We start from the raw sequence: 15,786 nt of genomic DNA, 5'->3' as shown, positions 1-15,786 counted from the left end.
GCTAATCAGGCACTTTATGAACAAGTCTGTTTATAATACATCACCTGTTGTCTGAACTTATTCTGTGAATGTATCATTTGTAAGTGTGGAGTTTGACGCGTGGAATGATGTGCTTCGTGTCATTTTAAATGTGGCCTGCAGAGGTCACCGATTTTATAGTCATCTTCATCAGTTTGTTCGATCCAGAATACACGCCTAGTTTGAAATGATCCAACGCGTTTTGTTTTTTTTATTATCTGCGTAAAAGGAGCCTGTGTCTGTGTGTAATGACACACACACTGCTCTGCCCTCATTGACCCTGTTACCACGCCTCAAAACGAGCAGTTAGCTGTGCTGCATAGTTTGTACAATACGGATGAGTGGGCCTCAAGTTTATGCACAAGTTGAAGCATTGTTGTTTCGATAGCTTTCAACAACCAGAGCCACATTATACAAGTTTACTAGATTGATTTCTATAAATAGTAATGCTTTCTTTTCAAATATCTTAATTACTTTGTGTAAATGAATATAATTTTTTGAACAAGATGACTAATTTTAGAATAAAAGACAGCTGCAAACAACATTTATCAAAGACCATAAAGCATAGTAATTTTAGAAACCTCAAATATATGAGGACATGAAATAAATGACATCGCTGTAAAGAAGATAGTTCAAGGGCAAAGTGGACAACAGATGCCGGAGGGGCTATGCCTGTTTACAAAATGACATCAGACTTAGTCAGTCGTCACGTTTAATACTGCTCTGCCCTGAGGTTGAGACGCACCATTAGCTCCAATAAATCTAACTTTCAGCACATTCTTACATCAAAGCAAAAATATTAGTGATCACAGTTTTATATTATGCATGACCATCCTAAATGAAAAGCTAATTAATCACAGACTTGAACTGCCAACTTGCATGATTTGTTGAAAAGGTTCAATGCCATCCAGCAGTTTCTATCTCAGTAAAACTGCCTGTTTGTCCTCCTCTAATCTGATCAGACTCTCACACATTTATCACGTCTACATCTATTGCTGCCTCACATTCGATCAATATTTCCTCATCAGTTCTGAACCCTTCATAACTATGCAAAATATAGAAGATTGAAATTTTCCTCAATCTTTGGACATCATCTTATCTGCAGCATACTTGGGAATGATTAATGCATAAATTCACATCCATACACAGTTGTTCCTACTGGACTTCTTTGTTACAGGACTTCCTTCTCCAGTTTGTTTACATTTCAAGCACTCAAGTCACGGGTGGTGAAACCCACGTTGTTAATCACTCCTGATTAAGACTTCTTTTGGCACTTCTTATGATGCAACAGCTAAAATTGAGCTCTCCGGGCCTATTTCAAGAAGTGATATATCAGACTAACAAGTGCAAACTCATTAAGGAAAAGTTTAAAAGCACACGCTTGCTGGAGCCAATCTAGTTAATATGGCAAAGAAGACACAAGAGATTGGTACAGAGAGTTGTGGGAAACCCAGAGCAAAGTCCCAGATTCTGAGACAGACACAAGACACCCAGCATGTTTGTCAAAGTCATGTATTACAACAGGAGTTTCTGCACACGTTGGTGTCTTATGCAGATGGGTCAGAACCTCTCACATGATAGTGATTTTACATACTGTTTTCACGACTGACTGACTGACTGACAACTATGATTATTCATCAACCTATTATTGCCTATTAATGCACTTAAGATCACAAACTGTTGCTATTTGGACTGGAGCTGGTTTACTTGTGCATTACTGAAATGAAAGAAAAAGTAGTTTTCTCTATCAGGGATTTTACAAAATGATTTTGTGAGAGAATCTTTTTTAAAGCACCAAGTACTTGTAATGCCTAAACCTAGCCAAGAAAAAAATAAAAGTGAAAATAAATAGTGAGTGAAAACAAAGAGTATAATGTACTGGGATGTAGAAGAGAGGAGCTCGGCTATTCTGGATGATCCTGCCACACCCCACCAACCATCAAATATGGACTTCTACACTTTATAACACTATAACTGTTGTATATAAACACTGTGAGCTTTTCTTTACAAAATCCATGTGCTATCAGAGTAAGGCCGTATTTTCCAATTCATAAATGTAATTTGATTTGAGGTCATTTTTTTAGCATAAGCATGAACTTTAGACTACATATGAAGATGCACGTGGTGGACAATTTTATCTTAAGTGTTCCAGTGGCCAAACAAGTCTCACACATTGGATTAAGTGTACAGTCAGACCTCAGTAACTCACTCTTTTGAACAACAGAATATGTAAACTGAGCACCAAGGAATCGGCATGATGCTGAGCATGAGCATTACAATTCTTAGGTCTTATGTGTCAGGACATGATTAAAAAAATCATCTAGACCTTATCAGGTCATTAGATGAATACAAGCTTACATGACATATTACACATATTGTGTTACAATTTATTTATCAAAGACTAAGTCCAAATGCAGAAACAGTGTGTGAAAACTATGTAAACCCTTACAGATTCCATAAGAATTAAGAGTGTAAGTAGCACCCAGGTGCTGCTAATCAAATGCACTTGATTAGCTAATCATCAATAGGTGTGAGCACCTCAAAAAAAGATGTTTTGGCAGGTTGCTGGTCTGGATCATTCAGTTAAGTGTTAATACAATGCCAAGGAGGACAGACCTCAGCAATGATCTTTGAGAAGCAATTGTTGCTGCTCATCAATGTTGAGAGTGCATATAGGAGTTACCAAAGGATCTTTGTTATATCCTGATTAGTACAACTTTATAATTGATATAATTACAGTATTTTTTTTATAACTGGATTTGTCAAATCAATCTTAGAAAAAAAAAGATTGACCTCTCTTGTGAGATATCAGCTTTTATTAACTTGTTTGACTCCATTTAATTATTTTTGAATAGGAAAGCTTACAAAGAACAAACTGAAAAAGCAATTTCAATGGACATTTGCTCATTGTAAAACAGGAGAACTACATCTTGAACTCCACTGATTTTTCAACTCCATTTCTAAGGGAGTCAATGTGTCACTATGTTCAGAAAATTACTGGAAAAATTAAGACACACTGGTTTTACGTTTGATAAAAATTCAGAGCATGAAGTCACTTGCTTTCTTTCTGAGAAGTCCTCAAGCCAAGAGAAACAAGCATGGCTGCAGAAGCGTCCAAGTTTAGAGCGAGTTGAATTTAGAGCTGTACTCCTCTGGGGAAACTTCTCTTTTTATGCTTGACCTCTCAACCTCATTTTCCACTCCTGAGAGCTGGTCATATCTTCAAGCCTCATCCCACAGGCATCTTGTGGAAAGACGTAACAGGGAAAAGGAAAAAGGCTAGTTGTATTGTTATTACTTCCATACAATGTTTATTCTCCTTATTCTTGCTGACTAACACCAACTCAACCTGTTCCTGTTTCCCTTGCTAATTCAGGTCAAATTTACTCAATGGGAGGATTGTAAAGCACACTTATAGCCTGTATTTCCTTGGATGTGGGATGTGGGCAATGACTAAAGACTTCCAGTTCTGTCCCATCTGCTTGTTTGCTGGACTGCTATGAAAGCGAACATGCGTCTTGGCAGTGTCCTATATCAATGTAGCCAAACCCTTTCCTGTAAAAACAACCGGGCCACCCTCCACAACCAAAGGATCTCATTTTAACATCTACAGATGATGCAAAGTGATAAAGCCTGTGACTTATATCATCCGAATATTCATTGTTACCACCCATGAATGAGGACAGTCCCCACAGAATGTGAGTTTCAGGGAAAAACACCTCATCATAAAGTGACGACAACAACATGAAAACACATGACAGACTACAGATAACGGTGTTAAACTCCAGGAACTTTATTGCTGTCACTGTTATAGATTGTGATGAAAATCTTATAAATAATCTGCTTACTTTAAGGTAACGAAAATATACACTATTCTAAACCTTATAAGCATGTTGCAAACAAACTGCACAGTCCAGCGTCTCAAAGACCCCATCTAAAGGTTCAGGTCACAAACTTGGTGGAGAGATTGAAAAGTTCGCTGTCAAAAAGACCCATTTTGAGACATGCTGTCCTCAGAGAAAATGATGTTTTTTCCATTCAGTTCTACATACAGCTGGAAAAAAATATTCACATCCTGCCAGTAACTCAGCGAATTTACTTATAAGGTGTAAGAATCACTTTTTAACATTGCCAAATTTCATTATCTCATTTACAGCCTGTAGCCTGTAAAGACTGGGCTTGACTTCACGGTTGAGACTGTGAAATGTCAAACGCATAAAACTGCCACATGATCTTTAGTAAGACGCTTCAGGGTGATCCTATTTGTCTTGATTTTATGGTTTATGATGACGGCAGTACCAGCAGAACTTGACGAGAGAGGAGGTCAGCATTTTTAAGCAGTGAGCTGTATTACTGTTATCTAACACAAAGACAGTGATGATATAATGATGAGGACGGTGACAGGGAAAGGATGGTGGTCACAGATGCACCAGAACGCTGACACAGAGAGTGGGATTTCTGAATAAGCCCATTCTGATGGGAAACAGACACTTCTGATATTTTGATGTGTCTGTTTTAGTTGGCATCATAGTGACATTGTTCACGATATTCCTGAAGTTCAGAGTCTGCCAACTTGTCTGAAGTGCATAATGTACCGTCTGCATCTTGTCCTCTGTGTCGTGTGTCTCACCAGTTTTCCCATGCAGCGCTGCTGCCCAACGCCATTCTCACATTTGTGGTGGAGGCTCATCTTGCAGGCTTTGCAGCGGAGGCCATGCTTCGCCGTGTTACCCGCCAGGAACACCACATGCTTGGCTGTTGTGCCTGTTACCCAAACAGAAAAGAGAACAACAGGTTCAAATCTATTATGCCAAATATTGCAATCGAATAGTGTTTAGCGAATTGGAAACTGCCGGCAAAAAACACAGAGGAAATATAAAACATTCATCTGAAAACTGTGTCATTCAAGCATCTATTGTCTTTAAGTGATATGTGGAACACTGTAACAGGGACACAATTTACAAAATCCAACTTATTCTTATTCTGTAAAACTACTAGACCCAAATAGAGTGTAACTGCGCCCAGTACTATCTCCACAACGTGAAGCCACCTCAGGCTGCTGCCGCTAGAGTTCAGATAGCAGCTTGTTCCCCCATATTAACACATGACTCACACATGCAGAAATAAATTAAGATGAATCATACTAATTTGTGAGCTGAAGTTACGCAACATTGCAAGTCCAAATATTCCACGTGTGTGAATAAGTGCAAAATTAGTAGCGACTGAAGAGAGAGATGAAAGACAGAGAGTTGGGAATGGGAATGAAATTTATGTTGAAATCTCTCTAAGTCAGAGAATGAAGCTCACATGACAACAACAAACTGAACTGCTGCAGCTCAGTATTTAATAAAAACCACTTAACTATACGGTACGTTTATGAGATGAAAAGAGAGATACGAGAGGGGGAAAGATGATCGGGAAGGTAAATGTACTGTAATGTGGGTAATAATGGAAAAGGAAAGGGGTGTATTATTAATACAGGAAAATTGTTGAGGGTGATCTTACAGATTTCAGTAAGTAATTTGTTTTGATAAGGTATTAAACTAGAGATAATGTGTAAATGGCTCCATCTCACTCAAACGTAAAAACATCCAGGGTAATCACAAATGAAAGAATATAAAAGGTCTTTATAAGTTCAAAAGAGAATTCAATGCAACAAATGAGACAAAGATATCATTTTTGGTCATTGGTGTGTGTACCTCTAGGACTAGCAGTTCAAGGTGAAGGTGAAATTAGAGGAAGAAGTTTCAGGTGCGAATGGGTGCCATGGAAAACATCAATCTGCAGTCAGACAGACTGCCTACGAATGGAGGAAAGTCAAGACCACTCATAACCTAAATCCAGAGAATGTATTAGAATAGGGTGCAAGGAGAAAGCCATTGCCCTTTGAAAACAACATTGCAGCCTATCTGCTGTTCATCAAACCATGTGGACAAGAGGGCTGCTGAAAATGTAACCTTTTGGTTTAAATAAGAGTGATAGAAGTATATTTGGAGAAATGAAAGCACTGCATTGCAGCATAAGAACCTCTTTCCAACCATGAAACATAGTAGTGATAATATCATGGTTTGGGCTTGTTTCTTTGCATTTGGGCCACAGCGATCTGCCATTGCCTGGAGAACAATGAATACTGAAATATACTACATTCTAATGGAAAATGTTGACACATCCGTCCATGATCTGAATCTCAAGACAAAGCGAATCATGCAGCAAGACAACGGCCCTTTGCACTTAAGTCATTAAACCAAAGAATAAAGTGAATCTGTTGGAATGACCAAATCGAATTCCTAACTTTAATCCAATAAAATGTTGTGCATGGACCTGAAGTGATCAGTTCATGTAAGGAAAACTAAGAGCTATAACAAACAAGATGAACCTTGGTAGATAAGATGATAGCCAGATATTACGTACTTCAGCGCAAAAGTGCATTAACATGTCAGGTGACAAATGTAGTGGAGTCTATGAGAAGACAAATCATCTCTTAACCATTAAAAACATTTAGGCACCACTTACGACCAGCAGTCATCTATTGCAGGGCTATTTCTATTTGACAATGGAGGAGAGTTCAGAGTTGCTATTAGCTGTAATCTAGCAACCGTGGCTATTCATTGATTAATCCATAAACTCGTGCCCTGCTCAGGAACATGCTCTTCATATGTGTAAAAATATGGACACGCAAAAGAGCCATCTATCTACTTCTGTGGGCACTAAGAGAGCAGTCAGGAAAAAAGCTTATCTGTCAAAACTAAAGTTTTAGCAATGAAACATTGTCAGTTTGTGCAAAGTTTGTTTGTCTTGGAGCACTGCTGTGATGAGCAAAAAGGATTTTAGTCCAGATTATTATTTGATGAGCAGGTTAAGGCGGGACAGCGAGAAGAGGTAATCCTGTACTGTAAGTATGAAACCAAGCAGAGACTCTGATCCCTGAACAAGGCAGCAAATACAAGACCCACTCGAGTTAAGTTTACTTAGCTAACAAAAGAGAGAAAAAAAAATCTCTGCTTGCTCTTCACGTGCTGTAATGCGAACATGTGTCACGGCTCTTTGGGTCTGAGCAGCAGTGACAGGAACTTGAAACAAGAGATCCTCATTGAAAGCTTGTTTGATGCTTGGCGAGGCTCAGCTGACACAGAGCTGGCAGAATTAGTTATACTGAGACTGAAACTGAGAGAAAGGTGAACCCTCACTGGTCAGCCACGGATCACCACAACAACAACTGAAGCAGCAGAGACAATGCACACAACCAGAGCCAATTTCTTCTCAATATCAGGTCAACTTGTCAAATTCTTTAACGAGCTGCTCGTGTTACTATTCACCATGGATATCTTTAAAAAACCATGATTCCGTCTCTGTGGATACACATAAACAGCAAGTAAATGACGCTCATGTCTAGCTGTTGTTAATTGGCTTGTTTCAGCTGACTTATTCAAGGGGAATAATGAGACACAATAATGTTAGCTAAGAGAATCAACCACCAACTTTCAGTAGGCAACTATAAGAAACTAAAATCGTCATTCTCCTTTGTAATTGCTGGGTAATGAAGTGTATGATTAGGAGCTCTCTCCTCCAGTTTCTAAAGACATTAAACTGTGTTTATTATTTACATAGCAGTAAAGAAAGGCACCTAACCTTGCTTTCCCTACTGCTTTATCCCTCGTATCTTTTCTATCCTAAGATGTTCACCTGAGAGTGAAACTTACATGCTTGCAGTCTCCATATGACAGTCATATACTGATCCATCAAGCTGACATTATTAAAGCATGCCCCCTGATTTCCTGCGAAGATAACCTGCATTGTGACATTAAACTCTCCAGCTGCTTCAAAACACTGACTTCGACATTTGTATTCATTTGCAGACTTTGCTTTATTCCACATTTCACACTGAAATCCCTTTTTAATATGGCATTAAATACTTCTTTAAGCTAAGTGCACTGCAAAGTCATGGACTGGATAAATCATAAAGATTGTATATATCATTTATACAGCCTATTTTACAATATCAAAGTAATTTGGATGAGTGATTTTCATGTTTTGGCTAAATATTATCTCTCTCATTTTCTCAACATACTTGCCTGCATTTGAGAGGTTTAGGGGTACATCTGTTAAGTTTAACTATAGAAAATTCACAGGTTACCACTGTCCCAGAGTTGGACAGTGTTCATCAGAAGGGTCCACAGAAGTTAACTATAGAGGATATGGATATAACATGACGTGTTTTAGTTAGTAAACTGTCTCAAAATAAGAGTTAACAGTTAATTCTTTAGATAGACATTGCCACATGTGAACAAGGCAGTGCTAGCTTGCTGTAGACAGCCACAGCCAGTGTTTTGAACTAAATTATTAACAACATGCACTCACAAGATTAATCAAAGTCAGCACTGTTCCTCCTCTGGGGAACATAAATGTTAAAGAAAAAATGTATGCTAATCTATTAAATGGTTGTTTACAGTCTGGACCAGAGTACTGGACCGACTAGTAAATCATCGTGCCATCACTGGAGCCACACTGCAAATACCAGGCTAGTGTCTGCCTTAAACGAGTGGGGAGTTTTACGCAGGAAGGGGCTGTATAGCGTCGTTCTGCTGGGTGAATTTTATCCTTGGCCCCCAAATGAATTCCTCTCTGGGTATAAACTAAACCTTTCACATGTATAGACAGAATGACCTAATCAGGTGAAACCTTTATAGTCGGAAGCCATGTTGTTGATCTTGGGAATTTGAATGCCTTGATTTGATTATTCTAAAGGATTTTGAATGTAAATTACTGTTTAACCTGTGAAAGCTGACCGATAGTTATACTTTCCAATAGGTGCTTCATTTCTGTACGTTTCATACACCTTACACACATCTTGGAAAATACTCAAATATTTCTTGCTTAACCTGATATTTTACTAATTTATTTTACTCTGCCTTTAGTGAAGCTAAAGAAAGAGTCAGCTAACACTGTGATATAAGTCAGCCCTGTTTTTGTCATAGATGACACACTGATTTTTGTACAGGCTTTTATATAATAGAGGACATTCCTGTATGAGTAATGTGGATGTTTACATTTTTTTCCTGTCTGTCCATTGCAAATATTAGCATAGTCAACTGTTTTATTCATCTGTAGAGCATTTATTCATTTTATACATACTCACAGTTATTATGTTTTAAAAGGTGCATATTTCAGTTAATCCATTGAAAGCGCACCATATTCTTTGCAGATATTTTCTACATCGTCTTAAGAAGTGTATTTCGATGACATGGGATAATAAGAAAGAAAGCAACGCCAGGGTTAATAAAGTTATAAATGTTCATAAAACCTTGTTTACATGTCGATCTTAAAGGCAGATTAAACAACTCTTCTCGACCACTATTTTCACACACAGCACTCAAACTAGGCCTCTCCTCTCCTGCTGATATAATAGATTATGTCACATAGTCACATGACAAATTAGTAAACCAGATACGTGAAATATTTTTAGGATAGAATGGACAAGAAATGGGCCAAACGTTTCAGTTAAGCACCTTCCCACTCCACCTCACCGGGAGGGTTCCACTTGCTGGCTACTTACCCTCTTGCCAAATATTACATCTCAATAACGTACCAAACACAAGAAAATATGAACAACCAAATAAAACATAAATAGAGAGTACCTCTGTTGACAAATACACCACCACACACTTTTACTGGTTCATAAGGGATAACTGAGAGGGATTACTTCTGTATATACAGTATATGTTTCTTTTCTGCCTTTAAGATCCATGTAAATTATTGCTGCACTAACTCACTTACATGAAACTGTAGCCATTAGGATATAATCATCAAAATGTGCTTGCTCAGCCTGTTCCCTCTTTCTTCTCGACCAGGAATATCTCTCCTTGAGTCTTGTCTGTGCTGCTCTTTGACTGGAACACTGAGTCTGATTTTGACAGCACTAATGCATCAGATTACAGAAACACGCACACAAAATGTGCTCTCATTAAACAGGACACATGAAGAACAGGGCAGCATCTATTTCGTGAATGCACCAGAGGCCATAGAACCAATCAGAGAGCCAGGTGCAGCTGACATCATATTGTCATCACAGACAGACCACCTGGGGCTGATTCAAAGCTACAGCTACTGGACACGAGTTTATGATAATGCTGGTTAAAGCAGGCCAGTGTAAATAAGGTCCCACACATGAAGATGTTTATGTGTTTAAGTGCAGACAATTTGACCTGGTATTTTTCCACAGTTGTTTACTACACAAGCACATCACAGAGAGAGGTTTCCTGCGGGAAATGCACTCTATCAACATAAAATGTGAGGGAGGTGATGTAAGGGAAATCGCTGTGTTTTTCTTTACAACACATTGAGAACAGCGTATAAATTTCCTTATTGTACTGCAAGTATCTGTACATATCCAAAAGAGCAGAGTTTGCACAAAGTACAAACTCTCACCAGCACGCACACGCTCACTCACACAGTGGCAGCAAATGCTCTGAAATATTTGCCAACTGTACATTGTCTAACGCGGGTTAGACAATGTACAGTACAGAGGATGTTCCACTTAAATAGTTCAAAGGTTCTTTGTTTTTTTTACCCGAACTCATCCAAAAGTCACATTAATTTAATTTCAGATAGGGAGCAAAGTTTTGACTTAATCTCCCAACTTGTTACTTTGAGGAGGAGACACATGGCAACATTTTACCTTTATAAAACTTTGCTTAACTTTGCTTTAAGAAAGTAATTTTGAATAATTTCTTTTTCATTTTCACAACTTTTGGTGAGCTGCTCAGAGGGGTGGTGCAACTCTAGTTTATAGGTGCGCATTTGTATGCACATTTATACTTTCCCAACACTCTCAAATAGTTGCAGGTAATTGTTATATAAGTGGCTTATTGAGCAGATGGCAGCAGTGGCCCTTGCCATTATCATGCCATCATGAACCCCTGATGCAAAGACTCAGTGTCCCTCTGTGCTGATAGTTAACAAGGAGGTCTGCAGCCAGAGAACCTGGAACATCTGGTGAGGGAAAAACAGGTAGCGGAGCTGGCACAGCTACTGTTGGCAATCTGACACCTCGGCAAACAGATGGAAGGACTGAGCTCAGTGCGAGTGCAAGAAAGATGGAGATACTTTGGCCACATGTCAGAGGGTCAAGTTGGATTCTCGGTGTCGGACACCTCATTGTGTTTCGATACACATGGTGTGTGTTACAGCGCTTTGCAAATTATTCTACCTATATAACAGTGTTTTGAATACAAAAAAGCAATGTTATGCAGAATGCCCTACTGTTTCCATATGTACACATAAATACAGGTTTATTACCCTCACAGTTTGATTATAGAGACAGAAAACATGGTGGGGGTGTCTGCAGGAGCTTTTTTCTTAGCTTTGTATTGCTTGATGTTCTGATCACACTTGCGTTTGAACCATACCTACAATCATGTGGTTGCAGACATCGCAGAACGTGGGCTTCTTGAAGATGTGCTCCATGAAGCAGTGTCCTGCCGAGTCTACCTGCAGCGGGTTGCGCGACTGGGAGCGTGACGTGGGAGGAGGCGCGCAGGGAATGGCCGGAGGGACCGGAGGAATGGGGAGGCTGGTGGTATGCGGCGGGGCCATCCCGATGTTGCAGAGATGGCCCGTGCTGCTGCTCACGTCAGAGAGCAGCTCCGTCTTGTTCTCGCAGCTGGTTCGGAAGAAGTTGTCAGCGCTCTTGCTGCGGATGCTCTTGGTCTTGAAGGACAAGGAACGCTTGAGTCTTTGCAGCTGAAAACAGAGAGGACGAGTTGAAGGCAACTGGGGCAAAGGAGAGGAAAATGATGAAAGAGAACAATTTAGAGCAACTGACACAGCTCTGAAGTGAATAAATATGCATAACCTCAATAAATAACACACATAGCCTCTAAAACCTTTAATGCAGTGTCCGGTGGCCAATAAAACGGCTACTACTGTGGGTATCACTGCTCAGAAGCAAAAACTCAACATTTCCTACCAAGAATGTAGTGTGATTTCCATGTTGAGGAAATTTATTAGATTGAAACAATTTCTCACACAACATGCTGTCATTACAGTAAAACTACTCATAACACTCCACACTTACAACTCCACATTTAATCTTTCAGTGTGTACCTCTTCTCCTCTGAGATCCATTCAAACGTGGGTTCAAACACATTATGAAAAAGCAACAGTAATAGTATTTTACAGTTTTTGATAGAGGGGAATGACTCTTAATTGCCATTAGATCCTATCACAGGGCACCTGCTCGTCGTTACAATTGTAAAGCCTGCGGGAATTTATTTGTCCTCCTTTGTTTGTTAAAAACAGACAGTTCAGCTCATCCTGAAATCATACACTTAAACTAAAGTACTATTTGTTGAATTAACACACTGTACATACGCTGTCTGCGCTTGTCACTTCTCTCAATATGCCTGTGCAAATTGTTTAGAGTCACTGCAGCTGTGGCATGATGAATCAATTCCACAGGTCACTCTGGAAACAATCGATTTTGACCCTTTTTCTACTGTTACCACCCACACACATGGATGCACACACACAAATGCACAAATACATTCTCCTGCAGCCTCCTGGTGCATAGCACCAGGATTTACACACCCAAACAGAGCTTGATTTTAAATAGTTTCAGTATTCCATCTGTAATTTCTGCATTTGCTATACTTTTTAAACAAGCTGTGACTGAAGAGGATACATTTCTATTTTCTGTGTTGCTGTAATGCATGAAGCGCAGTGAGGGAATGTGGGCATGCAGCTCATGCTCTGTTTAATGGCACCAAACCTATGGGTTCTATGATAAAGCAGGGAGGGTTAATAGAAGTCAGGTGGAGCGCTGCTCAATAAATGCAACAGCTACTTATCACATTAGATTAAAATCCAGTCATTAATATACAAACCCCATTTCGAAAAAAGTTCGGAAGTCTTTTAGAATCAAACAAAGCCTTAAATCCGTAATGAGTTTGAACCTTTATTTAATGGACACAAATGTATTCAGGAATTTAACCAAATTACGGCTTCTATGACAGTAACACACTCGAAAATAAATGCGGGAAAGGTTCTGAGGGATTCTACATTCAGCAGATTAAATGGTGACAGGTGAGGGCGTCAGGATTGGGTATAAAAGGAGCATCCACCATGGTTTTCTGTCAAACTATGTAAGAAAATCATAGGTAAGTTAAATAGAATATTTCTAAGGAAGTTAAAAAAAAGCCAAAGCTTAAAATCCACTGCTGGGTATGACCTCCAAATCCTCAGATGTCACAACATAAGAAACTGTCATGACATCATGACCACTATAGACACCTGGTCCCAGAGGTACCTTGAAAAACTCTTGTCTTTCACTACACTACACCTCTGTGCTTAGAAATGCAACGTGAAACTGCATTACTCAAGAAGGAAACCAAATACTCTGCACAGAAATGCCACAAATCCCTGTTCTTTAGAAAGGCAGACGTGGGGACGAACACATCCAGGTTGTTTTAAATAAAAGGTGCAAATGGCACCATCTGTTATGGTATTAAAAGTCATCAGTATCCATGTCATGGTTAACTTAAAGGTACCAATGGTACAGTGGATGTATATTTGAATTTCAGAAAGACATATGCAATCATCAACGTGACATTTTTTTTCTCAGGAAGCTAGTTTATCAGAACAATGATCAATGTATTTCTGCCCAACTATACAACACTGAGACTTCATAGGCACACATAGAGTGTGTGCTTTACTGGCCCGTCTGCAGTCCATATCTGTCTCCTATTGAAACTGTACTGACAGTGTCCTGAAGAGGAAAATCAGACACAAATTCCTCTTGCAAAACTTCAACAATTACTATCCTCAGTTCCCAAACATTTTAAAAGTGTAATTAAAAGGAAGAATCGTACAATACATTGGTATAGATACTTCTCTCCGAACATTTTTCTTGAGAGGTTTAAGTTCTTGTTATATTTTGGAAAGCCTTACGACTTCTCTGAAAATGGGGTTTGCAACCTGAAAGAAGAAGTGCCCTCTAAAATATGGGTGATGATGGCTTTAACGTGACTTCTTAGAGCGATCTGTCCTTAAAAGCAGTGGTGTGATCTGTATGCACATGCAGGTATGCCCTTATGATTATGGTCAAATATCAGCAGTTTGCTACAGTCTCACCTTGCGCTTGTGATGTTCAGGCCTCACAGTATTCTTAAAAGAGGAATAAAGATACAAACACAGCTTTACTTGATGGTCATTGACGACTACTGGGGACCCTACTAGTTTGTAAAAATAAAACCCTTGTCTTTAATGACTTTTTAGGTCAGCTTCTCATCTTGTGACACACTTGAAGTAAGTGTGGTTGTTTGGTCTTAGAATTAAGAGAAAACACTGAATGATATAACGTGGCAAATAAGGGTTTACATGTGAGTTTCATCTTAGTTGCAAACAAGAAAATTGACCAAGAACTGGTTAAAGCCTTAGTTTTACAAATAGCTTCATTAAGAGGGAATACACTTGTAATGGCTTCTGTGTGGGAGTTTTGGAAACAGGGCAGAAGAATAGAGATTCTATAGCCATATGTTTCCCTGATGACTAGTCCAATAATGTAGTGCTAATTGTAGGAGTCTGGGAAACACGTGACCCAAATAGATGGTAAAATGCCCAAGGCAGCTGTGGATTGCTATCAAACAGCCACGACTCGAAGTTCAATATGAATATACACATATGATCAAGCTTTGCCAAAACATGAAACTGTTATTAGGCTAACCAGGAGCTTTAAAGAGCCTTCTAATACTTGTTGATTAAAAAAAACAATGAACACACATGCCACAGTTCATACGAGGTGCATATAGACAAGAAACATGGTTATACTTCTACCAAACATATTACTAATTAAGAGTATAGGAGGTGCTCCTTGTTGTCGTAAATTTCAACAGGCTTTCTAAATATAGTATTTTCTGGAGATATTTTTGTGATACTCTCCTTAAATGCAGCTCTTTGCTCTTAAATCCATGTTGCGCTCTTGAAAAAAGCTCTCGTGGAGTAGATTTTGATTTCATCTTAGAAGTTTCTTTACTCCACTCTGTTTCTAAAAGTTGAGCTGATCCCATCCTGCCATAGAGCTGTCAGGTGAATAAGAAATAAACAACAATACATCAGGGCACGACCTACCTTGGTTTCCTGCTGACTGACGCTCGTCGTCGGGGATTTCGGCGTCTCATCCTGGTCCTGTTCGTCCTCTTTGCTCCCACTGTCCTCCTGAATCGCACTGGCCGGCGGGATCATCCTCTTTATCTACGATCTCTTTTAAAAACACACGCACACTCACACTGTTGCTCTTTAGAGTGCGTTTCCTGCCAACACTGTTTACATCGTTTCCATTCCTGTTGCAGTCGCAGTGACCAGGGGATAAGGGGAGAAGTCACCCAGTCCTGCAGCTGGCAGTGAGAGATCCAGGAGGAAAAGACGAGGTAAAAGTCTTGCAGTAACAGGAAAGTGGTCGTTTCCAAAATCGAAAGTTGAATGACATTCCAGTCGGGCTTAGAAGTATCCCGTCCGTCTGAGGAGGAGGCTTTCGCATGTATGGTGGCGTCTTGCGTGAACCTTCCCAAGAAGTCTCTAAGTCCACGCTGTGCGCTGTGCGCCGTGCGCCTTAATTTGCCAATATTCCGATGGGCGGAGAGTTTTAAGAGAGGGAGCGGGAAGGAGGAGAAAACGAGACAATAAGATCGTCTTGCCGAAGTGTGGTTGTAAGACATACTCAGTAAAACTATTAAAAAGATCAGCTTATCTAAAAATACCCTCCAGCCACTTTGA

General features: G+C 39.5%; 1 protein-coding gene across 3 annotated transcripts in view; it reads right to left on the bottom strand.

Moving 5' to 3' along the window:
• The window catches only part of stac (SH3 and cysteine rich domain), a 30,703-nt gene extending 15,135 nt beyond the window's left edge, over positions 1 to 15,568 (bottom strand). For 2 of the 3 annotated variants that reach the window (XM_072365924.1, XM_072365926.1), the window contains exons 1-4: positions 15,142 to 15,568; positions 14,146 to 14,178; positions 11,424 to 11,757; positions 4,649 to 4,782 (exon numbers count right to left, since the gene is read on the bottom strand). In XM_072365924.1, coding sequence (XP_072222025.1) covers positions 4,649 to 4,782; positions 11,424 to 11,757; positions 14,146 to 14,178; positions 15,142 to 15,255 — 615 coding nt within the window. In that variant the 5' untranslated portion in view covers positions 15,256 to 15,568. The remainder of the gene's footprint in view (positions 1 to 4,648; positions 4,783 to 11,423; positions 11,758 to 14,145; positions 14,179 to 15,141) is intronic. The other variant, XM_072365925.1, reaches the window with a different exon arrangement.
• Positions 15,569 to 15,786: the final 218 nt, after the last annotated feature.

The sequence above is a fragment of the Leuresthes tenuis genome, unplaced genomic scaffold (assembly GCF_036924035.1).
Source record: "Leuresthes tenuis unplaced genomic scaffold, fLeuTen1.0.hap1 SCAF_15, whole genome shotgun sequence".
Classification (NCBI taxonomy): Eukaryota; Metazoa; Chordata; class Actinopteri; order Atheriniformes; family Atherinopsidae; genus Leuresthes; species Leuresthes tenuis.
Note: the sequence above shows the minus strand (reverse complement) of the source record. Positions and strands in the feature narration are given on the sequence as shown.